The sequence below is a fragment of the Thrips palmi genome, unplaced genomic scaffold (genome assembly GCF_012932325.1).
Source record: "Thrips palmi isolate BJ-2018 unplaced genomic scaffold, TpBJ-2018v1 HiC_scaffold_4, whole genome shotgun sequence".
NCBI lineage: Eukaryota > Metazoa > Arthropoda > Insecta > Thysanoptera > Thripidae > Thrips > Thrips palmi.
The window spans coordinates 10348242-10374672 of NW_023144631.1; the positions used below are offsets into that span (position 1 = coordinate 10348242).

Below are 26431 nucleotides of genomic sequence, written 5' to 3' on the forward strand. Positions count from 1 at the left end.
CAGCAAGCTGCGCTGGCTGCGCTTTTGCACCCGATTTCGCGACCCGGATTAGCCACTCTGTGTGCGAGGCGCGAGGTGCGAGGCAGGGCCTTCTCGCCCCCCGTCCAGCAGTGGGCCGTAATCCGGCGTCGCCTTTCGGATCCTTTCCGCCAAATAAAGAAATCCAAGACGCGGCGAGCGTGGACGCGGGGGGAGCTCCGCTGGCGGACAATAAATTTGCTGTCGTCACAATTGGATTTGCCGCGCGACCCGCGCAGGCCGTGCAGGCTGCACAGCCCCTGGCGACGGGTGCCGGGATTAAATTCTCGCGGGGATGGAGAGATTTTAAAAATATGTGCAAACACGCGCCTCGCGCGGGCTGGGCGCGGGTCAGGGGGAGGAGGCGCGGACAGCCGGGACAGCTGGCCGTGGCTGAGGCCGGCGGCAAGGCCGGCGGCACCCGCCGCATGTTCGGAGCTGATTATCGGCCCGCCTTGACCCGCTGCAGCGAGATCGTCGAGATTCTCACGACGGACGCCGCGGACGCCCCTCGACGGCGACGTCATCCAATCAAGAGGCCGACTCGTGGCGGGTGGTCGCGTGAAGCAGGACGGCGACAGTCCGTTGGAGGTCCTGGCCGTCCTCTCCAGACGGCTTCCTCGAGACCCTCCGCCCCGAGAGGCTGCCCAGCTGCGTCCGCCCCGCGCCCCCGCGTGCCCCCGCGTCGTCGCGCTCGTGCCCCTCAAGTGCCCCGTCCCGTCCCGCCCCGTCCCCGGCTCCAGCGGCACGCCGGTGGCACGGCCGCGACGGGCTCCAGGGCCCGCAGCCTGCGCCGCGTCCGCCGCGCCACGCCGGTGGTCCGCCAGCCTGCGCCAGCCCGACAACCCCCTGGTGCTCCTGGTGCTTCCCCGAGCGGCGCGGCGGCGCGGACCACCCTGGCTGGGACCGCGGCTGAGGCACGACGGCCACCCCCACCACGACACGCACTGCTGCAGCAGCCATCAGGGTGGCAGTGTGCCGGCGGGGAGGGAGATACGCCCTGACCGGCAACCCTATCCGCCGCGACGACACCACCGTGTGTGCGTATATACGTGTGCGGCGTGTCTGTGTAAGTGTGCGCATGTGTGAGTGTGAAGGGGGATGTGACTGATTGATTATCGGCTTGTCTGCAGCCACCCTCCGCAAGCCGTGCCGCCGGCTTCCTGACAGGCGCGGCTTAGCGAGTACGCCCTGGGGCTTGCATGGCGGGTACGCCCCGGATGCCGCCGTCATCAGACTGTCCCCGGAAGCCTGGGTCCCTGCGTGCATTCCCAGGGCGCAATCAATGAGGACGTCGAGTAGAGGGTCATGAGGGCGGCCGGCGTGCCCTGCCACCGGCCGGGCCGCGTCCACCTCGCTGACCATATGCCGGACAGACTGATTCCGAGAGTCGTTTTCGTAGCTCTGTCTCTCCCCCCGCACTCATGTGCACTTTCCAACGGCGGCGGGACTCGAACCTTCGTCGTTGGGCGTTGCGCGTTGCGTCTGGCCCCCCCAAGCCCCAAGCCCCAGCGAGGCTCCAAGCCTCCACGCTTCATGCACGCCGTCCGCCGGTCCGGCCGCGCGCCGCTGGACACGGTAAAGTCCTCGCGATAAGGTCGTCTGCGAGACGTCCGCCCGACGTCCGCCCAGCCCTTGGCCCGGCATGCCCCGCCCGGCGCTATGCCCTCTCCTCAATATAGCACACTGCAAAGAAACTGCCACACGGCGTGGACCACGCCCAGCAAAGTTCCCTACGCAGATTCAACAGCGTCCACGAAACCAACTCTTTCTTTACTTTTATTTTTTCGCGTGCTGAGCGTGCCCCACTCTGCGAACACATCATTTATGCCCGAGGCCTGCGCAGGCCTCGAGAGAAGAATCCTTTGAAATTAGCACGGAGGTCCGCAGTCCGCGGAATCGTCATAATAAATCTGTCCAATTATTCGGCTCTCGGGTTTCAGCGCCATTCGCGTTACTCGCCGTGGAGTCCGGCCGGACGATGAGGACCGGACTTGAATGGGGCCGTATGGGCTGGACGCCATTCACATCCACTTGGCGCGGCACGGCGTGGCACGGCACGGCACGGCGAGGAGGAAGAGGATGTGGCCGAGACTGGCACGCGCGCACCTCGCCGCCGTGCTGGCCGTGTCGGTGGCTCGGCTCGGCCAGGAGGGGCATGGCCAGCAGCAGCGCGGCCGGCGCGGCCAGGGGTCATTCATCAAGCTAAGCGCCTCCTCGGCGTGCGCCGGAAACTGGCCCCGGGCAAATTAAACAGCCGCCTCGCTCCGAACGAGGATCGCCTCTGTCTCTCTCGCACCCCTGCGGGAGGGCCCGTGAGTGCGATAGAGACAGCACGTCGAAATCAGGTGGGGCCGTCCGTGCGTTTGGCACAATTGCACGGCGGACGAAGTAAGGCTCGACTCGCGTGGCGGAAGCCGGGGAGGGGGAAAGGGGGAGGGGGAATTAAAAGCTAACCTCATCGCAGCGGGGAAATAAAGGCAAGACGCGGAGAGAGGCCCATTCAGCAAATTTGCGGGCCTTGCCGACTGAATGAAGTGAATGAGCGGCGCGTGTCCCTGACGCTTCCGTCGGCCCCACGCTGCCCCACGCTGCCCCAGGCTTTGGCCCGGTCGGTGAATGGCAGCGGCCAGGCCCGGCTTCGACTCCCACGCACGCCGGTAATGAAAAATCACGAGAACCAATGAGGCGGCCGGAGTAAAATTTAAATTTTCTTTTTCTTTTTCTTTTTTAAACGCTGCCCGTCTCCCTGCTGCTCGGCACTCGGCAGCTCGGCGCGGAGGCGGAGGACACACCTCGGCGGTAATAACCTCGACGGAGGCCTCCGCGGTGGCGGCTGCAGGCGATAGCGGGGCCCGCGGCGTCGAGGCTCGTGCCACCGGGGGGAGGAGGGGGGAGGGGCGCTTGCTTGGAGCAGCAAAGTAATGAAGACTAATTGCTTGTTATGATCACTGGGGGTTCTGTGAAGCGGTTACAGTGTGTGGCGCGTTGCGTGCGGCGCCAGAACCGCCAGAACCCGAGCGCCGCGTCCAGATCGAACGTACGTATGCCGTCCGCGGTGTGGGGTTGCGCGATGTGGGATCTGGGTGGGGGTGGAGAATGAGATGGCGGTGGCGTACTTTGCTGCCGCGCTGCAACACCGCTACTTGCTACGCCACCGGTGAATGTCGCGTCCGCGTGGCCGGCCGCTGTAAGGCGGTGAGGCTGGTAAGCCTGGTAAGGCGCCCCAAGAAGGAGAAGGGGGAGCAGGTGTTCCTCGCCGCGTGCCCAGCCAGCCGCGCTTCCGCCCCGCCCCGCCCCGCCCCGGCTCGCGGCGCCACGCTCCACCACCCCATACCGCCTTGCGGCAGCGCTGCAGCCCCGCGGGAGGAGCATCGCGACGTTTCCGGAAGGAGCCTCCCGCAGCCCGCCGCCGCCGCCACTGCCGCCGCGCCGCCGGAGCTCCTTGACCGGAAGGCCGGGAATTAGGGACGTTCCGGGCGGGGCTGGCGGGACAGAAAGATCGGCGCGCCGCCGTGCCGCCGCCGTGCCGCCGCGCTCTCGGCCGTGCTGAATGGAGGAGCCCACAAAGACGCCCATTCACAAGGCGCGGCGAGTCGTCGGTATTATTCGAACGAGTTTGACTCAGCGTTGCCACAATAGGTAGGCAAAATTTTCCGTCTGTCCATAGGCTGAGCCTGCCTACTAGGCAGAGAAGTTGGCTGATTGGTAGGACAGCCCTTTCGACACGTGCGTATCATTGTTTTTGCCCGCGTAAGTGTCGGCACTGGTTTCATTGTCAACCCGAAATTCCGTGCGGGTCGCGGCCGCCTCGCCCAGGCCCCGGCGTCGAGGTCGCCGGGCACAAGGCCCTGTTCGCGAAGCCCTCGGTTTCTGCGTCCCTCGTCCGCGAGTGGGCCCGGTTTGAGGATGCCGTGCATGTCCCCGTGGCTTTATGCCATATTGCGCTGGGAAGGCGGGCCGGGAGGGAAGGCTGGGCCGGGAAGACCGCACCCCGTGGGAATTCCCCGGCCCCGCCAGACTAGAAACAACTGTTAGACGAAATGAGAAAAATGGGTCGACGTGACGTGACGCCGTCCTCACCGACATCATCATCATCGTGGTGCTCTTGTCGAGACAACTATGCCATGTACTTCAGTAAAAGTGCCAATTTTTGGCTTTGGCCGTCTCCTGCCCCCGCTGCTTGCCTGGCCGAGGGCCCGGCTGCCCCTCTGGGACAGGACGGCGCTGTTTCACTGTTTGCCCCCAAACCTTGACCTTGCCGGCGAAGTGTACCAGTGTAGCCACGTCGGGGCGTGGCCAGCCTGTTGGCCAGCCAGTTGGCCAGCCAGTTGGCCAGCCTGCTGCAGGCCAGAGGCGCAAGACGGACGCCCCCCCCCCCTTTCCCCTTCGTCACGGCACGCGACCAAGCGTCACGCCCGGGGCCCCTGTCTTCTCAATAAAGCCCCCCTGCAGGGCCTGCAGGCCGCCATGAGGCCGCCGAGGGGCATTACCATGGACGGGAGGGGTTTCACGCGGCAAAGCACACGTAAAAAGGAAAAGTACGCCAGCGTCGCCGGGAGTCGGGTTCGAATACTGGTGACGGCGGCATTGTTTTGTTTTTGCTTTCGATTTTCTGGCTTGGTTGAGAGTGAGGTTGCGCTGTGCCGCGGCCGGTGACATCAGCCCATCGCCGCCGAGACGCGACGGTCGCGATGAGGACTCGGTATCGATTCGCGCGTCCAATCGAGATATCGAATCGAGATATCGAATCGAGATGTCGACACTCCTTGCGGCGACCCCGCCGTTATGAGCAGACTTGAGGCTCGTTTCCTTGCAAACGGCCGCGGGAATGTGGCGACTGTGACGGCAAAGCCTCTGATCCCGAGAGTCGTTTTCGTCGCTCTGTCTCTCTCGCACTTATGGGGCGTCCCATATAGGTGCGAGAGTGACAGAGCGACGAAAACGACTCTCGGGCGGGGGGCTCTCTGGCGCGGATAGCGTTCGCTCGGCGCGCAGACAAGGCTCTCTGGTCGGGGTAAGCCTGGGGAAGCAAGCCCTGGACTGCCCTAGCCTGCCCTCGCCTGAGCCTGCCCTACTGCAGGGCGCCGACGGAGGTCGCCCTGGAGGACCGAGACTGGAGGTGCACAGCGATTGAAGAAGAGAGTAAGTTAACACGAGCAAAAGAGCTGCCGGCCGGCCGGGCGGTTTGTCGCCCCGACCGGACGATCTATCTTCCTTTGTTGTGGACGGTGACCAGGCCCTTTAGGCCCTGGCCCGGCCCTGGCTTGGCCCTGCTTGGGGTGAGGCCCGGCCGGCCCGCCGGTGTGTCCTCCAGAAGGACCAAAGGGCCCACCGTACTAACAACCTCTCGTAAAATTTGTCGCCGCCCGCGCGCGGGTGTGTGTGTTTGTGTATGTGTGTGTGTGATGTGTGCGTGTGAGTGGCCCGGGAGAAGGGGGAGTGGGAGGCGGGTACCGGTGTGTGTGTTGTTTGGTACCCACTGGTGCCCACCGGTGCCCACTGCTTGTTCCTGTTGCATTCCTCCTCCAGCAAGGCCTCCAGCAAGGCAGGCCCTGGCCAGGCCCTCCAACGGCAGCTTCTCCAGCGCGCTTTTGTCGCGCCCTTTCAAACAAAACAGTCGACCTAAAACGGAGGGGAATTCTTCGAGGCAGTTCATTTTGACAGCATTTTATTTATTTATTTATTTTTCACCTTTATTTTGGAAAAGAAAAAAATGGGTGAGAAATCCTCCTTGAAGATGGCCCCCTGCGCGCGCGTCCGCGTCACACTAGAAGCGACGAATGGCCTTATAATGTGCAGTTTGCCGTTCGGAGCGCTGTTTTGTGCGGCCTAAACGCTGCAAATTAATTCGAGAGGCGCAGCAATTTCATTTTAAAAAATGCCTTTACATCAGCTCGGCAGCAAGCGGCAGCAAGCGATTCCCCCCCCCCCCTTCTCTCTCCCTCTCTCTCACTCGCTCCGGATAATTACCCCCTTGTGCCCATTATCCTCTCCACATCCGCTCTGCCCAAAAATTCTTGCGGGGCGTTCGGGAAAATCGCAGTGAGAGGCGGGGTGGGGCGGGGCAGGGCGGTCGGGACAGATTCCAGGTGCACGCGGCGCGGCCGGGCCAGCCACGGGCTTCGGACACCGAGAGTGGCTAAAAGTCGATTGGGTGTGTTGGCGAAGAAGGGACGCAAAGACGCAATGAAGGCTGCCCGGCGGATCGGCTTGGACGAGGTCAGTGCCGCGGCCGAGACCCATCCCCCCCCCTCCCCAAACCGCGGTGTGGTGTGCGGACTGCATTGCCTCACGTCCAAAGCACACCGACAGGTTGGCCGCACTGGGCTCGGCTCGCCGGCCAGCGCGCCAGCGGTGCTGCTTGCTGCTCACGGAGTGCACCGAGTGCAAGCACTCCGCTACACAGTGCAGCCAACGCTGCATATTCACTGCTGACATGCGAGTGTTGGCAGGCCTGTAAAAATCCCTTTTCCCACGATCGCGCTCTGACAGAGCGAGAGCAGGAGGAGAGCCGGGTCCGCCAACTTTTCTGAAAGGTCAAAATGCATGCCGCGGCGCCGCGGCCGCGACGTGTCGCTCGCCTGGCGTGCCGCCCGTGCCGCCGTGCCTCAGCCGTGGTTGATCCGCGCCAAGAGCAGCCCAAGTGTCGCGGCAGCCGCCTGGATTGCCTGCCGCGCTTTGGTCAGCGTGCAACAGCAACAACAGCAGCAACAACAACAACAACAACAACAACAACAAACGACAAGAGGCATGCCGCCTGGCCGCAGCCGCCCCAGCCGCCGCCTCGGCGCAAACTCCAACATCATCTTTACGTGCGTGTATGAAAAATAGAGTGCGCGGCACGGCGCCGTCAGGAAAACGGCACGACTGTTGTTGTTATGGGCGGGCCCCGCCTCGGCCCCGCCTCGGCCCCGCCGCCTGCTGCCCTTGCCGCCTCGCATCGCGGTGCCAGTATGCCCGTCAGGTTCGAGCCGAGTCGAGCCGGGGCGGCACCAAGCCGCGAGCGGCACCAAACACAGGGAAATGGGAAGCACGTATCACACGCGCTCTGCCGCTCTGCCCTTCCAGTGCCGCTGCCAGTGCGAGCCAGTGCCTTCCAGGCAGTTAGGCAAACGTCCGCCCCGAGCAGCAGGGCCGCCAGGCCGCAGGCACACTGCAAGGCCTGCCGGGAATAGAGAGCGCCCCGCGAACGCGCTGGACGGAATGCTTGAAGTCGCCCTGGAAATGAGAAAAAGGATCACGACAGGGGTCACGGCTGCGAGCGCTGCCAGAGCCGCGCGCCTGTGAGGTAGGCAGGCCCGTCACACGCGCGTGCGCGGCGGGCCGGCCTATGCTGCTTACCATTGCCATTACGGGCTGGATCACAATTGATCGTGCGCCGTTTCGGGCAGGCGCTCCGCGTGGCCAAGTAAGCAGGCGAGATGCAGAGCCAGAGCCAACTATTTTCAGGTGGTATGGGGTTTCTTTCCGTTCACAGCCCGAGTGGATGGCCGGGTGAAGTTGGTTCGGTTGGTGATCGCTGGTGGCGATTGCTTGACGTAAGGCCCTGCAATGGCTGGCGTCAGGCACGTCAGGTCAGGCCGTCAGGCTGAGCGGGTAGCTGGCGTCGTGCCTCGCGGCCTCGCGGCTCGGTGGTGGGGGCCGGCGGTCTTCGCGCCGCCGTCCCGTCTGGTCCGGGGCGCGCCCTAGCTCGCCGGCCACGCCGCACGCTCGGCGCGCCAGGCGCACGGGTTGCCTGCGCGTCGGGAGCAGTAGTCTGGGCGCCCCCCGCCCCCCGCGCCTCCGCGGCGACTTCCTGCCCCGCGGCCACGACGGCGTCCTCACGGCGGCGGCCTCGCGCCCTCATTACGGGGGGAATGGGCCGACGCGCCTCGGTGACAAGTGGAATCAACCTGCGAGGCGGTGTTGGGCGGTGTGCCCCTTGGTCCCTTGGTGGGCCCCGCAGCGGCCCTGGGGTGCTCCCCGAGCAGCGCCTGTTATTTTTACGGGAGCTCCCTGGGGAAGAAAGTGTCAAGGGGAGCGTGTCGGTGCTTCGGGCTTCGGCGGCTTCGGGTCGGGGAGGTGCCCTGGGTGTCCGGTGCGCCGCCGCTCCACCAGCCTCGCGCCTCGCCCAGGAAGTGTCTGAAATAGCAGTTCCCCGTGTACTTACTCACTGCGACATGGCATGGTGCGGCGTGGCCCGGCGTGTGTTGCTTTAAGGCAACCACCGCCGCCGAGGAGGACGTCACGAGCAGAGAGGCTCACTACCACGCGCACTTCTGCACCGAGAACTGTGCGATGTTGAAGAAGGAGAAACCATGCGTCTGGGCCTGGCCTGGAAACAGCGCCAAATCTCGAACCCCGGCCAGCCAAGACTGCCACTGGCGGCACTTGACTGCAACACTCCAACAGCCAATGGAAGCTAATTCCAGAGCGCGGAGTGCTCTTGGCCTAATGGTCCGTGCTGCAGCCTGCAGCGCGCGGCCCGTGGCAGTCTCTAGTCCTCTGGTCTGTGTGCGGGGCGCTGTGCGTGGGCGGTGGTGTGTACAGTGTACGCGGCGCCCCGCCTTGCAGCGCACCGTCGCCGTGTCCTCCGCCCACGTCCCTTCCCGGCGTGCCCGCCGCCAGCCCGCCGCGCTTCCAGCCCACGGCAATTTGTCACTTCGTCGCCTGCAGCGAGCATCAATCATCACGCGACTGCCGCGCTAGCCTGATGGTTTCGTCGCTCTGTCTCTCTCGCACTCGGGGCGTCCCGTAGGTGTGCGAGAGAGACAGAGTGACGAAACCGTCGGTTGTGGCAGACTCGCCGCGTCCTGGTGAACGAGAGCAGGCTTGCGGTGTTCCGTTTTTTCGGGCGCTGGCCGCGACTGGCCGTGGGAGGTCGGCAGGGCGCCGTCGCGGTGGCCGCGGTGACACCGGGAGAGACGCGCCGCGACGCGCATCTGCCGCGGATTAGCGCCAGCCTCGCCAGCCCTGGCGCCGGTCGCTGGGTGGGTGGTCGCTGCAGACTGATTCCGAGAGTCTATCGGTCTCTCTCGCACCTTTTAGGGACGCCCATGAGTGCGAGAGAGACAGAGTGAAGAAAGCGACCCTTGGCGGTCGCGGCCGCACTAATCGTTTCCGATCGGCCCTTGCTCGTTTACGGACAGCCCCGCGCCGCGACGCACGCGGCACGCACTGCCGGCCGAACCGACGCAGCAGCATTCCCTTTTATCTCTCGCTGTTGTAAAATCTTGCTTTTTGTTGCCCCGTCCGTCTCCCCCGCGGCCTCTGATTCGCTTGACGTGTTCTGATGAGTGCCCCTGCTTGGCTGCCTGGCTTGGCGACGGTAGACAGAGGGGCGGGCAGGGCCTGCATGGCATGGCACTTGGACTTGCCGGTGGGGGAACTAATGTGTCTGGACTGACGCGGCTCGGCGCGGCTCGGTGGCACTCTGCTGCCCGCACTCCCGGCACTTGTTTCGAGTCCTCGCGATCACGGTGATGTGACGTTGATGATGATGATGAAGCTTGATTGCCAGACGTGCGACGTGCCCTGCAGGGCATGCCCACTTTCATGAAATAAAGGAATAAAACACTCGAGTGTTGCTGTGTGATTCGGATCGGTGCGCGACCGCCGCCACTTTGGCTCGTGTGTGCAACCGGCCAGTGCGGGAGTGGGTGAGATTAAAAAACAAAACAAAAGAAAAGAAATCAACTCTCCATTTTAAAACTTTCAACTGAGCAGATTGAGGGCTTCAATACATGTTAGCTACTCCGTCTCCATCCTATGATTTTTGTACACTGAATGCTTCAGCTCGCAAACAGAGCACCAATGACTGTGATGCAATTTTTGTTACTTTTGTGTAGAAAACCGAAAGAAACTTTCCTCGGTGCAGGTTGGCCGACATTCGAGGCAGTTAGTCACGGTAGGGCGGCTCGAGGCGGTGCCCCTGCTCCTGCCAGGGCAGTGACGGCCCGTCGGGCCCGTCCTCGCGCGGTCTGGTGCGTTACTGTGTGTCGTGTCCTTCCCTGATGCGTCCGTCCTGCGTGGCAGTTTCTCAGTCCCACACTACGGACATCATTGGTGTCTGTGTTCACCGTTCCGTACGAGTCATGCACGCAATGCGCCAGTTTCTTCAATGCGACGGGGGAAAAAACTTCTGAGAGTGCCTCAAGCATACCAGGCTTTTCTTTACGCGGAGGTAGAAACGGATTTTCCCAGGGAGCAAAATAAGTTGCCTACTTATCAGGCCCTGACTGAAAATTTGTTCCAGTGTGTGTGTAATTACTGTACCAGAAACAAAATAAAAGCTATATGCTGATTTCAATTTTATTACTTATTTTATGCACAAATGCTAAAACTTCTGAAATAGAATTACATTGTTCTTTCATATCCAATGGTCAGGTAACAATGAAAATTACAAAACATGAGTTAACGCCTGTTCCAAATAGAAGAAAATCATCACAGTCTAGTACACAGTACCTAAAGCTAATGTTACAATTCATTTCTAAAAACATCATTTCAGTTTCAAAAACTGAAAATTAATGTAAACTGTACAAGTTTTAATGTACTCTACATAAAAGCCGAGATTCACATTTAAAGAATTGTGGAAAGATTGAACAGTCCGTACCAAAAACATAAGTACAATAAGTGGAAGAATAAGCGTAGTTAGGACTAGACAGAATCTTCCTTCCTGCTTTAAAGTGATCAGAAAATATCTTTTATGCAGAAGAAAAAAAAGGTAATACCCTAAAAATATTGCAGAACTAAGTAGACAATAGAACACTTTATAGAGATAATCAGTCTTATTTCCATGCAATATCATTTCAACCTGAGCACAATAGGAAGAAAAACCTAGATAAATTTTCATTGATGAAATAAATGCTCATTTATGCCATATATTACATATGCAGCCTACACTCAAAACGAGAATTACACAACCAAGAAGTCATACTTTTTAGTGCAACCAACAGGCACAACCCATCTACCTTCATTGAGGAAAAAACATACAGACAGAAGCAAGAAAAAAGTCAAACTTCAGACTGTAAAATATAATTTTCACAAACATGCTGGTGAGTCAAAAACATGTATTGATGAAGACCTATCAAATTGGCCCAAAATTACTAAATTGAGTTCTGGCAAGACAGACAAACCCAGCCGTGTGACAAAAAATGTACATCATAATCATGTAAATAACTAAAATTGTAACAATCAGAGTGGAATCACTCAGTGGAATTCCCATCATGAGCCTTAGTCCTGCGAGGACATGTCCCGCTGCGTGTAGAAGCCGATGCCGGCCTGCTGGGCCTGATGGCCGAGCTGCGGCTGCTGCGAGGTGACACGGCCGAGGGGCACCGGCAGGGGCCGCACGGGCCTCCGCGGCCGCCTCGTCCCCGTGCCCCTGGCCCCCGAGCCCCTGGCCCCCGTGCCCCTGGTCCCCGTGTTGGCGGGCTTGGTCCCCGGCTTGAGGCGCGGCCTGCCCGGCCCTCGGCGGACGGGCAGCGCGGGCGGCGCGGGGGTGCTGGGTGCTGGCGACGTCAACGCCACCGGCGTAGCGGCCTCCCCCGCGGCGGAGGACGGCGCCGGCGACTGCACTGGCGGCGCTGACGGCGTCGCCGCGGGCAGAGCGGGCGACGGCACTGGAGACGACGTCGCGGACAGAGCGGGCGACGGCGCGGGAGAGCTGGGCATCTCCCCGACGATGGAAGCCACGACACCGGAGTCCATCCGACCCCTTCCGGCGCCCCTTCGTACGCCCCTCGGTCTGCCTCGGCGTCCACCCCTCCCAGAGCGTCGGACTGCTGAACCGAAAAAAATAAGATATTCGATTAGTTTTGTCCCTTTGACCTTAAGTATGGCCACAGCCCAAAGAAAGACGGAGGTGGACGTACCTGTGCTGACTACCGGCCTGTCATACATCATGATGTGCGTGTCTATCTTGTCGTCCAGAGGACCGGTGGCAGTGAGTGAGCTCTGAGCAGGCAAACAAACCAATCGCATCAACACTCCGCAGCACCGCCAAATAAAGGGAAGGACAGCAGACAGGGAGAGAGGGACTCACCTCGCTCGGCGCGGGGCTGTTGGGGTCCGAGTCCACGTTGACCCACGTGTCCTCGGCGCCGTCCAGGCGGGCTCGCTTGCTCCACGGCGACGACGGCGACCCGCCGTCTGCGCTCGGCAGCCCCGAGAAGCGCCTCTTCTTCTCTCGCTCGCGGAGCTCCTCGTACTGCTGCCGCTCCCGCTGCTTCTGGCGGTCTGTTCCACGGATGAGAGAGAGAGAAATGTCAGTCACCCCTAGGCAAATCACAAGAAAATTTTTCTGGAACTTTCTTTTATCATTTCTTACATTTACTCTCAATTTCATCATCATCCAACAACAAGGAAACCACTTCCTTGGGTTTTAGTGTGTCCGGTTTGAATTGCTCTCCGCTGATGACCATTCTCTGAATCTAAACCATACACCAAGAAAAAAAAAAGTTATGCTAGGGTAGAGCAAATTCAGAAAATTCAAGGAGGATAGAAAGGAACGTGTGGTCTGTTGATCATACCTCACTCTTTTCTCTTGCTCTCTGCAGAATTCGTTCCTCAATTGATCCTTTGCAAATGAGACGGTAAACGGTCACCTGCTTTGTCTGACCTAAGCGATGAGCTCGATCCATAGCCTGCTGATCAACAGTGGGATTCCAGTCACTGTCGTAGAAAATAACCTGGAAGAAAATGAGAAAAACAAATGAAATAATCAGTTGTGAGTGGTGAGAAACCGTCCTGAACCAAAATTGAAAGTGTCATGATTGCTCACAGTGTCTGCCGCTGTTAAATTAATTCCTAGACCTCCAGCCCTGGTACTCAAGAGAAAGACAAAAATGTCATTCCTGAAAAAAAATTGATAATTATAACCCAATGAGATATAAAATACAAGCATAAATATTTCATAAAGCACTTAGACTGACCTTGCTTGGAAATCAGCAACCATATCACGGCGTTCTGATATTTTAGATGAACCATCAAGCCTCATGTATGTGAGTTTTCTGTGCCACATATACTCCTACCAAAACAAACAAACAAAAAAAAAAAAAAAAAAAAAGGAAAACACAATTTTATTATTTTTTTTAACATTTCTATAACACAATACTCAAAAAATTCTACATAGCCAGGTAAGTACCTCCAGAAGATCAATCATTTTTGTCATCTGAGAGTATATAAGTACTCTGTGGCCTTGCTCTTTCAACCGTGTCAGAAGCCCATCCAAAACATACAACTTTCCAGCATCTGTGACTAGAATCTGTTTGTCTGTAGGGAATAGATTCAATATAAAGTAGTAAATCATAATCTTTGAAAACAAGAAATGCTATGAGCCAAAGTTGAGCATATAAGATGAGAACTCACCTGGGATCAAAACACTTGACCATCCAAATGGTGGAGCTGAGCCAACTAGACCGCCAGGTGTTGTTGGAACAAAATACTCTTTGGCTTTTGCTACCTGCTCAGCTATACTAGGCTGTCCAAGCCAAACCACTTCTCTTGCTTCCGGATTTCCACAGCTGTCATGTTGAATTTGATGCCAAGCAGCTGCTCTGCTACTGGCAAACATACTTCGGCTGCGAACAGTTATCTGCAAGGGAAAAGAAAAGCATGATGTCAAGGTAGGTCTGCGAGTAGTTAGAACTTTAATGAGGTGGTAGGTAAAATCAAAAACCTTTGGACTTGTATAATAGAGGAAAGATGGCATCGATGTCTGTGCACATTCCACTTTGAGAGGTGGCCTAGGTATGTGAGGAAATTCAGGAAGAAGTGTTACTTTCCCTCCTGGAAAATTCTCTCCTGCCATATTAGAAGCTGCGCTCACACCACGAGGTAACTGGACAATGTAACAAATTAAGTTTAAATAAGTGCTTTTGAGAGAGAGAATTATCAGCTTTCTAAAAGATAGAAGAAAAAACAACTACCTTGGAAGGGCTTCCCAAAGGATTGCGAGGAGACACTTTAGTTGGTGACAAGGGTGTTCCAGGTTCTGTCTTCACTTCAATTAGAGCAACTGGTTTAACCTTTTTGCTGCGAAGAAGCCGATGTTCAACAGTTTCAGGTATTGAGTGGTATGTATGAAGTGTGTGTGTATAGACAGTGCTTTGACTAGATGTCATGCCAGTAAAAACAAAATCCTTGAGAAAAGAGCTAGTCCTCAAATAGTATGGTGCAAAGGGCAAACTGTAATTCACAAGCAACTGTGTTCTTCTCCTTTGAAAACTCCAGGGACTACAAGAGGCCTCTTCAACTTCGCTCCACTGTTGCTCATGACAAGCCAGGTCAGCTTCTCGATGTGTCCGCCACATGAATTGCCACCTGAAAATAAGTTTGTGATAAATATGCAAGTAGCTTAGTCAATCACACAAAAAATATGAAGAAACAAAGTTTTACATACATGGCCAAGATACCAAAATGTACAATACTGTGAAGATCTTGTGGAGTTAAATTTAGTACTCGCATGAATCCAAAAGTGCCACTGCTATATTCTGAAATGCACAAGAGAGGAAAAACGTCAGGGATGCATTCCAGTGTGAAATGAGATTGACCTATGAAAGAATGACCATCCATGTGTTGTTACCATTTCCTTGAGATCTTGCGGTTGAATAAAGACTGTTGTGAAGGTACTCAGAAGTAAATATATTAAGAAGATTGAGGAGCAGGTGTCTTTTGCTTGGAATACTATGATGCAAAATGCCATATTCAGCTACTAGTTTTGGAATAATGTAGGATTCACAGCGCATAAATAATGGAGACCTAGCCTCTCTTCTCTCAAACAACTCAGGGTGGTTGCAAACCTAAAATGAAAGCAGAATTGTATTAATATAAAATGATTAAAAATCCTATAAAAAGCACACACACACACACACATAGAAGCAAAGGGAATTGAATGAAAGAATACCTTTCTAAATTGCATGACAAGGTTCATAAGACTAGATGTCACACTTTGAGCAGACTGAGACGATCCTGTAGAAGTTTGAAGCAGGTCTTCTATACGAATTTTCTTCTTTAGAGCTGAATACAATAATTTCTGACGAGTTGTCAAAGGGCAATGAACCATCACTTCAATTTTGTCTGAAAGTTCATTTTCAACGTCCTTCTTGATTCTTCGAAGCATGAATGGTTTTAGGATCATGTGCAAACGAGTGAGATGCTTTTCATCCATTGCAGTTTTGTTTTCAGCATGACTCTCAATATCTTTTGAGAACCATTCATTAAATTCATCATGTGAATCAAATAATGTGGGCATTATGAAATGAAGCAGGGCCCAAAGCTCAGCCATACTGTTCTGGATTGGGGTCCCACTGAGCAACAGCCTATTACGACAACTAAATGACTGGAGTAACTTCCACCTCACACTACTTGTACTCTTGATAGCTTGAGCTTCATCCAGGATCATGTATTGCCACTTGATTCGATTGAAGTACTTGAAATCTTGAATAACAAGCTGGTAACTAGTTATCACAACATGAAAACTAGCTTCTTTAGTATGCATATCTTTTTGATCCCAAAAACCTCTCAAGATTTTTCTTTCCTGAGGGCTACCCCAATATGGCACAACTTTAAAATCAGGAACAAATCTAGCCATTTCTTGCTGCCAATTATGTAGGGTAGAAGCTGGAGAAATCACTAGGAAAGGACCCCATATGCCATATTTTTCAGCAACATGACACATAACAGCGATTGACTGGACAGTTTTCCCAAGACCCATCTCATCAGCAAGTATACCATTGATACCCTGATCATACAAATTAGCAATCCAGCTTAATCCCTTCAATTGATAGTGTTTCAAGTTTCCTTTGAACATGAGTGGTTGTGGCTGCTCTTCTTGAGGATTGAAAGAATTTTCTATAGCTGAATCTGCCTGTGCCTGAGCTTGACCTGATGATGGAGCAAATTTTCTAGTCCGCTGCTGTTCTGCACGGAATGCTTGACTTACATTTTGCTTCACTTTTGATTTCATGACATCACTGAAATAAAAAATGTAGATAGAAACAGGTAGAATGAAATCCAAATGACCATCAGATTGACGGTATCATAAATGACAAATAGGTACCTGTCATAGTCATCAACAGCTTGTAGTCTCGGGTTTTTCTCTTCATCCAACTGACTAAGGATTCTTAGTTGCTCTTGACTTGCTATTGAACCAAATCTTCTAGACATGAAGTGTGCATAAAGCTCTGTCTGAGTGATGAGGAAGTTTAACTTCCTTTGTTGACGCTTTGCCTAAAAACAGACATTGGAAGTGAATACAGTATTTGAATATGCCATGCGAGCACCACTTATATGTACAATTTTTACCTCCATTAATTCAACATCCATTTTTCGTTGCTCTTCAGCCTCTTTTTCCATTCGGCGTCGGGTTTCTCTTTCAACACGGTCATATCGCTTCCAATAAGACTGCATCTCTCGGGTCAAGCGTTTTAGCCGCCATACCGTTTCCTTCATGTTCTTCTGAGACTGCATGGCTTTTTGCCGCCAGTGCCGCATACAATAGGTAGCCACTCTACGGCAAGTAGTAAGTTGCTCCTTGTGGTTATTGGCTTTTGCCCTCTGTACCTGAAGTATCATATCCAGGGTTGAGTATCAAATAAAATTCCAAAGGAAATGGAAAATTAAGACAAGGGGAAAAAAAAACAAGAAATCATACCTTCCCCAATTCTTTCTTTGCCATGACAGCCCATATTTTTCTCCTGCGCTGAGCCATAACCTCTGGACTTTTGTTTGGTTGTTTCTTTTTACGACCACGAGGTGCTCTACCAGTTTCCGCAGGACCTGACTCCTCAATTCTCAGCTTGCGCAACAAGTTACGCTCTTCCTCATTTAGATGAGATAGATCTGACTCCTGAAAAGATGAACCAAAAATATAAGATCAACAACAATTTTTTCAAAAAGATGAGACAAAGAAACAAAAATGAAAAAAATGACTAACATTAAAGGCAGAATGGATGATTTTGTCTTTGTTTGGTTTTCTTCCCCTCTTTTTCACCTCTACTTTTTCTTTCTTCTTTTTCTTGCGGTTACCGATGACAGCCTTCTGATGTTCACTGAATTTGTCAAAATTTGACAAAAGACCTGCCCCATAGTACTGGTATTGCATATTCTGAAAGGGAATGTTAAAATTTGATAAAAATAAAAAAAGTATAAAGACATAAAAAAACTCATAAAAATTTCAAGTTTATGTCTTTAGTTGTTGTTTTCCAACTTACATCAGGATTGGTGTAATATTTCTTCTGATACTTCCGCCTGAGTTGATGGTAGTAAAGCATGTGTTTAATGTGCTCATCAACATTCCAATTTTCGTCACAATCCGAGTCATCAGAATCACTAATGAGAACATCCTTTAACCACTCCCTTTCTCCAGATAGTTGGGAAAAGTTATACAACCTCAGCTTGTCTGATTTCCTTTCTAGATGTTTCAAGGCAATGGGGAATTATCACCAAAGGTTTATCAAAGATGAGAATAGGAAGCTCAAAGACAGTAAAACCTTACCTTGTTTTGATGTTGGAATTCCATTGTATAATTTTTCACCATTAATTTTAGAAGCCTCCCTGCCGCCTGTATCTGTTTCAGAGTCACTGGAATCAGCATCACTAAAATTTAGAGGAAAAAGACAGCATTATTAGTTAGAAGAACAGTTAAAATGCGAAAATAAATTTAGAACAAAAAAAACAAACACAAACCTAGCAGGACTTTCAAAAATTTTCGTGACCTCAGACAAGAATGGTCGAACGTCCAGAGAAAGATCCAGCTTTTGGAGATGGAGGGGCTTTGCTATTTCTGTTGAATTCATTTCAGCCTGAATTTCCGGCTTGGCTGGATTTATGGAGTTTATCATCGTTCCAATACTTGTTTCCCTCATGAGTGAGAGTAGATGTTACTGGCTGGTGTCGACGACATTGTCTGAAACAAATAATTGGAGATTGTTGATAGTTTCTTGAGATGAAACAAAAAAAATTACAAGGCTCATAACTGATATGAAAAAAATAAGAAAATGTTGGCTTAAAGGTGATATGTGCCAACTTGTGTCTTCAAAATTAAATGAAACAATCAAGTTTAGATCGTACAAATCAACAATCACAAAAGTTTGATTCTAAGGCTCTGACAGTACAATTTTGAGCAAAGACTGCTTCATGCAATAGAATAAAACATAAATTATAAAGTGTTAAAAATTTTAGACAAAAATAAAGATCTACAAAAAGATATGAGCAGAGAACAGATCTGTTGTATAGGTTATGTTTACCACTGTCTGCTTCTAACAATTGTGTTCAAATGAATGATGGCATGAAAATAAGACTGATTTTATCTGCATAACCCGGGCCCTTTTTAATGTCACGCGTGGCAATCACCACGAGGCGTTTCCTTCTGCAATTCCCAATGCGTGACCATCGCTGACAGTGGATAAAAGTATTTTACTAGCAGAGAAAATCAGGAAAATAATGTATTTGCTTGTTGCCTTAACCTGCCGGAATCAGGGATTTCGGCTCCTCCCATGAGAATTAAAAGCGAAATAAATTATTCAAGGAGACAATCCTTATCGTACCTTTGGATTTGTCGATTGGGCGGGCGGCATAAAAATAAAGGCAAGTGCCCGACCTCCACCTCTATCTGCATTTACTTATTTGGAAACCGGTAAACCTGCATAAATCCAGCCAACGGAGGCTGCTTCCAGGATGCGGCATACACTTCACCTGGGTCCAACAGCACCCTTATCTCAAGATAATTTGAGATTTAAGCACGTGAATGCATCAGTCACGGGCTGTGCAGTGTCTGTCTCCACCCGATCACAGAGAATCCTGGCCATGTTGATTTTAATGCAAGGTTCCAGGATGACGGCGACCGCCATTATTGACATTACTTCTGTAGTTCAAATTTAATCGTGACATAATAAATCTGTAGGTGCATGGAGTTCGACTCGGGTACATTTATTTGATAGCTTCAACATCATCAATAAGGTCGGTATCACATATTTTTAGAGGACTTGGAAATATATGAGGTTCCGCTTTTGAGCAGGGCAAATGTAAATACACTTTTGGGTTGGAGACTGTGTGCCGACTACTTTGGGAGTTCCGGTCAACTTTGCAGTTCATATTTTTCTTATGGAGGACCTTTCGTGAATACAACTGCAAGAAAAACTAAACGAACAGTTTTTAAAAATTACCGTTTCGTAACGTTTTTCTTTATTTTCTTCAAATGCCTTATATTTGCGACAATGCGAAAAACTGGATGGCTGTTGACTTCAGCAGTGGAATCCGTGATTTGTCGACCCCGTTCGTCCTGTTTCCGGTCATTAGTTCGTGCATGGCGTCCTTGGACACTTGGGATCTCTGAAACTCACTGTTTTTGTGTATAGTTTTAGTTTTCCCAACTCTTGAGGCCGGTTTTTACTATCAAGAACCAGGTATGTACGTTTTATACTACAATTTTCTGAACTTCATCCTTCCAACGTCAGCGTATTTCCAAGTTGAAGCCGGTCAACCCTCCCTGTTTTCGGTATCGTTTGCGCTTCGGCTGTCGCCATTTCTGTTATCGTGCGTTAATTTCGCACCAAAATCGTACTCTTGTACCCCTACATCGCCCGCGACCTATTTCACCTTGCCGATTCAGCGGGCCGTGGAAGGGGAGCCTTTATTTGTGTTCGGAGCTGCAATGCGGTGGCGTACGACGTCCCGCCTGTAGCGTCTATAGAAGCCGGCTTTCGCGGCCTAGGCCGCCGTCAGAGCCCAATAGGCAGCACCAGCGAGCCAACGAGCTTCGTTCAGGGCTGTTTATTCCGCTCTTCCTGTCGTTTCATGTCAGTGTGTGTTCCTCATTGTTTCTGACTCTTTATTTGTTGCAGAATGGGTACAAGGGTCTTTGTGGGAGGCCTGACCTACCGAGTTAGGGAACGAGATTTGGAGAGGTTCTTCAGAAAGTATGGCAGAATTAAGGAGATAGCCATGAAAAACGGATTTGCCTTTGTCGTATGTATCTGTTCTTATTGTGCCCCTTATCTCTCTATGTTGGTGTTTTTTAATCGAGTTTTGTCTCTGTTTAGGAATTTGATGATCATCGGGATGCTGACGATGCTGTGTACGAGCTGAACGGCAAGGAACTTTTAGGAGAACGGTACGTTTTGAATTCAGTTGTGACCCCTAAAATTTAGTCTAAGAGTGTTCTGAATCTGTTTATCGACTGTTGTGACTTGTGTGTTAACTTGTTTCTCTCTTGTTGACATGTTAATGTTTCTTGTGCCCAGGTCTGCTGTCATGTTTTCCTCTTTAGCCAAGTGAATCTGTTTTATCCATGTTCTGCATGATGTATTTTGTTTATTTTGGTCTTATCTCCTAGTTCCATGTATTGCATGTGCTCTGTCGTTTGCGATTCTGTGTGCAGGTTAGATGCAGCTGGGTGGCGCAGTGGAGGCAGCTTGCGCTAATGTCGGCGAATATTCTGTGTTTGCAGAGTGATTGTCGAGCATGCGAGGGGCACTGCCCGTGCCCGGGACCGACATGGCGGAGTTGGGAGTTACGGCCGTCGACGCTCCTGGGCAGACAGGTTAGCTGAGCAGAGCGTCCCATTGTTGTTGCAGAGTATCTGTAGAGAGGGCACGTGGAACTCCGAGAGGTAGCGACATCTGGAGGGGGAGCGGTAGCGGCCGCAGTCTTGGCCCGCCCCCTGTCTCCTCGGGAGGGCGAAGCCGGGGGTAAGCGAGCCGTGCGGATAGATGGACGAACGAACGATGCGATGACGTTGATGAGGAGAGCTCGCTGGAGGTTTGGTGGAAAGGAAGGGGTAGCAAGGGTGGGGAGTGGCATTCAGGGTTGGCTTCAGTACTATTATTTTTTGTTTGACCTCGAACTCCTTTATATTCAGTTTGACTTTTTCCGCATGCAATGTAATTTGGCATAGCTGGATGAACTATCCACTCAAATTTAGCTTTTTTTTTTTTTTTGTATCAGTTCCTTTTCTTTTTTAAATTACTTTCAATTACACTAGATGATAATTTTGCGCTACTGTCCTAATTATATTTTTCTCACTTTCAGTCGCGATAACGATCACCGGATGTCTGACAGGTAAAGATTTTGAATACCTGTTGGTTCAGGCTCTTCGAATTTTTTTGATTGCAATGGTTTAAGATCCGTGTCAAGTTTCTGAACTGCTTATAATTTTTCAATGTAGTTAAATTTGCACTGAAGCCAATATTTGGTCTCGGAGTGTCACTCGTGTGATGAATTGTAGTCAGCCTTTCAGTCCTATCTTTTCTTTTTAAACCTACTTAATGCATGCCTTTCCTTTTTTAGGAGATTTAATTTCTCTCTAATCATTTTAACTACAGTATTCAAATCCTGACTTAATACTTTTTGAACTGCATGTTCTGACATACTCACCCTTCTACCCCTGATTTGCTCTATTTTGCACCTACTTAAGTATCTATTGCATGCCGAAATGTGTTGTGTAACATGAAGGATAAAGCTATGGTATACTTTTTTTTTTCTTGAAAACTAAGTTTTCTGTTATGGAATGATTTGAATTTCTATTTTTTCTCTGCCTAACTTAAATTTAGTAGTGCTTTCACTTTCTTTCCTGAGGTGCATAATTTTGGTATCTTCTATCCTAATTGACTTCCTGCCAGTTCTCCATATTAATAATTTAACTCTTCATAGTCATGGCTACGGATTTCATTTTAAGTTTCTCAGCATTCGGATGCTTTAAAAATCATTTAATTATTTGGAATTAAATGCTTGGCACCTCAGGATAGCGTAAATGTACTTTTTGCTGTGTTTCAGATATGGTCCCCCAACAAGAACAGAGTACCGCCTTACCGTGGAGAACCTTTCTAGCAGGGTCAGCTGGCAGGTAAGCACTTACTTTTCTTCAACCTTAAAATCATATCATGCAGCCTGTTTCATCAACATTCTGAAAAGGGTCACACTGGATAAGATCAAGAAATGCCGAATCTTCTAGGAACGAGCTTTTCATTCTTTGAGGAATGCAGGAAATTTCCTCATTAATGGAATAGGATGATTTTGTCATAGATCAACTAGTGTTTTACTGGTTGTTATGGTGATTTGTGTAGCTGAGTGAGACTAACATTGTTTTAATCTTACTGATCATGACTTCTCCCTTACTTGAAACATGTTGAGCCATCTTAAGTTTCAATGCCAAAGAAATCTTGTCTCGCTTTCATGTAATTTGTCTTGGATCTCAGCGTGAATTGAATTATCTTGGTCTAACTTAAATTGGTGTCTCACTCAGCTCAACTTCATGGTATGCACACATTTGAACGATTGTTGTAAAACGAAACAAACTTTGGCGTGTTTTTTCCAAAAGAGCCTTGGCTTCTCCTTGGAGGGATGACCTGAGCCACGCAGTCACGCAGTAGGGCTTCCTAATGACTCGATGCTATGAGAGAGGTGGCGTGGTGGAGCTCGAGGCGAGCCAAGCGAGCGTCCAAGGACCTGACCCCCAGCTCCGTGCTTGGCTCCGCCGCCGTCCGTCCGTCCGGCCTGGAGCCTCCGTCCGGCCTGGGGCGCCTGGGGCCTCCGGGGCCTCCGTCCTGGGGCCTGGCCTGCCTGGCCCGGCCCGATCCTGCCAGGGGCTGGCGATGTGCCGTACCGGCGAGGCGTGGCGTGCCGAGGCGTGCCTATTCACCATCCAACCCTTCGCCGATCCGATCCGTTCCACGATGGGGCTGGTGGCGGCATGGCATCCGGCAGGACGCGGCCAAGACTCTAGGGCAAGGCGACGGGACGGCTTCGGCTCACGGTTTCTCGTAGATGTTGGTATGGGCGGTGCAACGGTGCAGGCACCCGTCTGCAGGACCTCTCCTCTCCTCCCCTCTGGTGTGTGTGGCTCGATTTCCCCCCGCGGCCTGGGTCCCGGGTCGCAAGGTAAACACACCGTTCAACGACCATCTTACATTTTAGGGGTCTAGCATGCTCAATTTTTAATTTAAAAATAAATCATTTTATACAATTAGTTGAGCACAGGCTATACTGTGTGATAAGTCCATGTCCAAAATTAGTTGCTAAGACATCTTGATTTTTTGCTTTAAAAGAAGCTAGAAGTCAGGAATGACAGTTCATTTAAGTCCCCTCTCTTGGAACTTGCTTTACTAAACTTCCTCTTTTATAACTTATTTGTACCTTGTTTTAGTTTTTTTTATTTTGTCCAAATCTGATTTCATTTCTTTCAAAGCAAAGGCTTCGCAATATCCAAAATTTAACCAAGAGCCTTGCTGCATTCTGTTTTCCTAGAGAGGGAATGTTCAATGAACCTTGCTGCAAGGGAATTTTCTGTCATAGTTAGCTACTCTTTGTTTTTTTCCCCCACTTTTTTTTTGTTTCTTCAAATTGAACACCTTTTACACTCCTGATTTACCATGAAGACTTGTTTGGTGCCTGCCCTGACACTCATCGAGCCTCAAGAAGTATCGGATCTTCAGGAACCATGCCATGGAAGGATGGATGTGTGGATCCAGCCCCCCTTGGAGATTTCCTGGTCTTCGCATGCTTCAAGATGATGCCCTCTGCCGGTCGTGGTTTTGCGTGTCCAACCAGAAGGAATGTAAGAAGACTCCTTGGGTGCCTGGATACGGCGTCCCTCCTTGGAGATTTCCTGGTCTTCGCATGCTTCAAGATGATGCCATCTGCCGGGCGTGGTTTTGTGTGTCAAACCAGAAGGAAAATAAGAAGACTCCTTGGATCACCAGGATTTTGGCGTCTTCACCAGTTGATGTATTGATGAGCCTAAGTTTGCTCAAGAAGATGGAACTCCTGTTTTATTTTTCTCCTAGCCAGTCTGTCTGTCATGCTCTTAATTTTGGACATGGAATCGGTCAGGGATTTAATCAGGGCCTAGTTGATCAGCACTGTAAATAAGCTTTTTGCCTTATGATTTGCCATTCAAAACAAACATTTTAGTCACCTTGTGAGCTCTCTGGTTTCCAGGTTAAATATTTGGCTGTTTGAAATAGGATGAGTACCTTAACAATTGTAACAGAATTTCAGTGGGATGTTTATTGTCCCGGAAGCTGACTTTCTGGCACCATAAATATTGGTGTTGGTTCACCGGTTCTCAATTATTCATATTTGGCATAATATTTCAGTCTCAATTTGCCAGAACTCATTAGTACAGTTAAATCAGGATTATGTAGGGTTTTTTTCAAATGTTGGTTGTTACACTCTAATATGAGTTTTGTGAATGCTTCACAGGACCTCAAGGACTATATGCGTCAAGCAGGAGAAGTTACTTATGCTGATGCCCACAAGCAAAGGAGGAATGAAGGGTGAGGGATCAATTCAAATAAATGTAACTTCGTAATTATGTTTCAAGTTTGTGTTGACATTCATAACTTCATTTCTGTTTTTCAGTGTTGTCGAATTTGCTTCATATTCTGACATGAAGACAGCCATTGAGAAACTTGATGACACAGAACTGAATGGAAGGAGAATTCGCCTGATTGAAGACCGCCGTAGACGAAGGACTAGGTCATCGTCTTCAAGGTCTAGATCCAGGTCAAGGTCCAGATCTCGTAGGCGGTCTCGCTCCAGGTCCAGGTAACTATCTCAAAGCTCTCTATCACATCTTCATTGTGGAATAAAACAGATCAAAAAATCACACCTTTCTCACCCTCCAGCCGCCGAAGCTCCCGAAGCAGATCCAAGTCCAAGTCTGCATCACGGTCCAAGTCTCGATCACGATCCAAGTAAGTAGAGTTATCCTGTACCTATCTCTAACTAAAATTTCTTACCATGGAACCAGATTGATCATCTTTTTCACTTTAAATATGCCTGAAGGATACTTCATCATTAAAATAAGATGTCCTTCACTTTGAACTGCTTTCAAATTAGTCTGTCTTCGCTTTCTTAAGTGATATAGAAATTGTCTGGATTGCTTTATAATTCTTAACTGTTTTACTTGTTGTCTATAAATTGTCTTATCTCTCTCCAAAGTGGGAATAAATATAAATATACCATCAATATTAGCATTCTATCTGATCTGTGCATGTCTTGATGCATGCATAATTGCTTTGAACTTGGTTCCTCTTGGCAGTAATGTAGGCCATGTATTTGCTAACCTGTAAATTCTACCTCAATCCTGTCCCCTATGAAATTGCCCAATTCTTGAAAGCAGTTTTGTTGAGGGGGCGGGAGGGTTGGTTTGGAGTCATGCCGGAGGAGGCCTGGCCTTTCCTGCTTGTTTTCCCATGTTTGTTGTCAAGACACTGTCTAAAACGGGGATTGTTGTTGTTGCCAGATCCAGGGGGCGCTCAAAGTCAAAATCCCGGTCCAGGTCGCGATCTCGGTCTGCGCGGTCGGCTCACTCCCGATCAAGGTCCCGGTCCCGATCCCCTATCAAGGATAGAAAGTCCCGCTCCCGGTCTCACTCAAAATCCCAGTCCAAGGCCAAATCTCTATCCAAGTAAGTATTGCCCTGGCGGGTCTAGTGCCTTGTGGAGGTGGTCTCCCCCTATTTATGTATTTGCAACCTGTATACTGTAACTGCATGACAGTTTGCATGTTGCCTTGGTAGGTATTCTAGTCTTTATCTATTGCCCACCGGAATGAAGCTATGTGCTTTATCTCTTGTAAAAGGTGCAATGTTAATTTGCCGCTGTAGTAGAGACCACCTCTATCTAAAGGATCGTCTTGTGCATTGTCAGTGCCTTCTCTAATCTTGTGCTTTTCTTTTTCTTTTACCCAGGGAACGGGATCGTTCTCGCTCACGCTCTCCAAGCAAAGGCAGATCCAAGTCTCGCAGCATGTCTCCCAAGGACAATGGTGACAAATCACCTGAAGACATCAAGAAAGAAGAGGACTGAACTAATTTACACTCTTCCAAGTTTTGGATATGAATGGCTTGATACATATAATGTATTAATCAGACATCTATGACAATTCCAAAAAATTTTATTCTGATTACTTTGTTTAGCATGTAATTTCTTGGTTTTCCATGTGAAAGGTTTTGGTGGTACGTGTGTAGTTTAGTGTACAAAATTGTTGTCCCATTCTTTTTCTAGATCTTGCCATTCCCAATGAATGTTGAGTATTAGAATTTGTAGAGGTGCATTTCTGGGTAATACTTTTGTAAAGCCTTCCTCTAACTTCCAAAGCCTAGGAGCAGCTGGCTTAGTAACTTGATAGTAAAGTAAGAATTTTTTTAATCATTGCTGTGTAAACCTTTTTTTAATTATGAGCAAAGTTCAGTTCCCATGCTTTTATCATTGCCCTCTCGCATGTAGTTTTTTTTTCTTTCGCCCCCTCCTGAGATAAGGTTCACTTAAATTTGATTTAGAACTGTACAAATCACAATTGACTTAAGAATAAAAAGCTTTCTTTCCCACAAATTGTTTCTTTACCTCAATCAACCTTCCCCTATAGTTCGATTGGACTAGCAAGTCTGACACACATTATGGGTGGGAGACATTCAGATTGAAGAGTT

At 50.6% G+C, this 26431-nt stretch overlaps 2 protein-coding genes across 8 annotated transcripts; one reads left to right on the forward strand and one right to left on the reverse strand.

Moving 5' to 3' along the window:
- Nucleotides 1–10293: 10293 nt before the first annotated feature.
- On the reverse strand, nt 10294–19030 carry LOC117649330 (chromatin-remodeling ATPase INO80). 4 transcript variants are annotated; one of them, XM_034391968.1, is made up of 22 exons: nt 18549–19030; nt 17689–17908; nt 17498–17598; nt 17214–17413; nt 16937–17107; nt 16655–16849; nt 16306–16563; nt 16061–16230; nt 14906–15974; nt 14585–14801; nt 14402–14492; nt 13929–14322; nt 13679–13840; nt 13369–13594; nt 13145–13272; nt 12933–13027; nt 12782–12854; nt 12531–12689; nt 12329–12431; nt 12044–12237; nt 11874–11955; nt 10294–11783 (listed from the first exon to the last, which is right to left on the reverse strand). In XM_034391968.1, the coding sequence occupies exons 2-22, from the start codon at nt 17865–17867 to the stop codon at nt 11233–11235; spliced, it is 4818 nt and encodes a 1605-aa protein (XP_034247859.1). In that variant the 5' UTR covers nt 17868–17908; nt 18549–19030; the 3' UTR covers nt 10294–11232. The 4 variants fall into 4 exon arrangements, with proteins under 4 accessions (XP_034247859.1, XP_034247861.1, XP_034247860.1 ...); XM_034391970.1 differs by having other exon boundaries at nt 11233–11783; nt 18697–19030; XM_034391969.1 differs by lacking the exon at nt 18549–19030 and adding an exon at nt 18249–18452 and having other exon boundaries at nt 11233–11783.
- A 219-nt stretch (nt 19031–19249) lies between these two features.
- Nucleotides 19250–26336, forward strand: LOC117649334 (serine-arginine protein 55). Of its 4 annotated transcripts, none has more exons than XM_034391981.1 (11): nt 19250–19406; nt 19845–19968; nt 20043–20113; nt 20450–20542; nt 21031–21060; nt 21775–21844; nt 24202–24275; nt 24361–24546; nt 24627–24695; nt 25247–25411; nt 25694–26336. In XM_034391981.1, exons 2-11 carry the CDS (start codon nt 19846–19848, stop codon nt 25809–25811), a joined length of 999 nt encoding a protein of 332 aa, XP_034247872.1. In that variant the 5' UTR covers nt 19250–19406; nt 19845; the 3' UTR covers nt 25812–26336. The 4 variants fall into 4 exon arrangements, with proteins under 4 accessions (XP_034247872.1, XP_034247870.1, XP_034247874.1 ...); XM_034391979.1 differs by lacking the exon at nt 20450–20542 and adding an exon at nt 20577–20690; XM_034391983.1 differs by lacking the exon at nt 21031–21060.
- Nucleotides 26337–26431: the final 95 nt, after the last annotated feature.

Bases quoted from the DNA above. Each gene is read 5' to 3' on its own strand.
- LOC117649330 (XM_034391968.1), bottom strand. From the start codon at position 17,867: ATGAGGGAAACAAGTATTGGAACGATGATAAACTCCATAAATCCAGCC. The intron at 16,231-16,305 runs GTAAAAATTGTA...GTCTGTTTTTAG, and splicing joins TGGATGTTGAATTAATGGAG to GCAAAGCGTCAACAAAGGAA. The intron at 12,690-12,781 runs GTGAGCAATCAT...ATTTTCTTCCAG, and splicing joins ATTTAACAGCGGCAGACACT to GTTATTTTCTACGACAGTGA.
- LOC117649334 (XM_034391979.1), top strand. From the start codon at position 19,846: ATGGGTACAAGGGTCTTTGTGGGAGGCCTGACCTACCGAGTTAGGGAA. The intron at 20,114-20,576 runs GTACGTTTTGAA...TTGTTGTTGCAG, and splicing joins AAGGAACTTTTAGGAGAACG to AGTATCTGTAGAGAGGGCAC. The intron at 24,547-24,626 runs GTAACTATCTCA...CTCACCCTCCAG, and splicing joins CGGTCTCGCTCCAGGTCCAG to CCGCCGAAGCTCCCGAAGCA.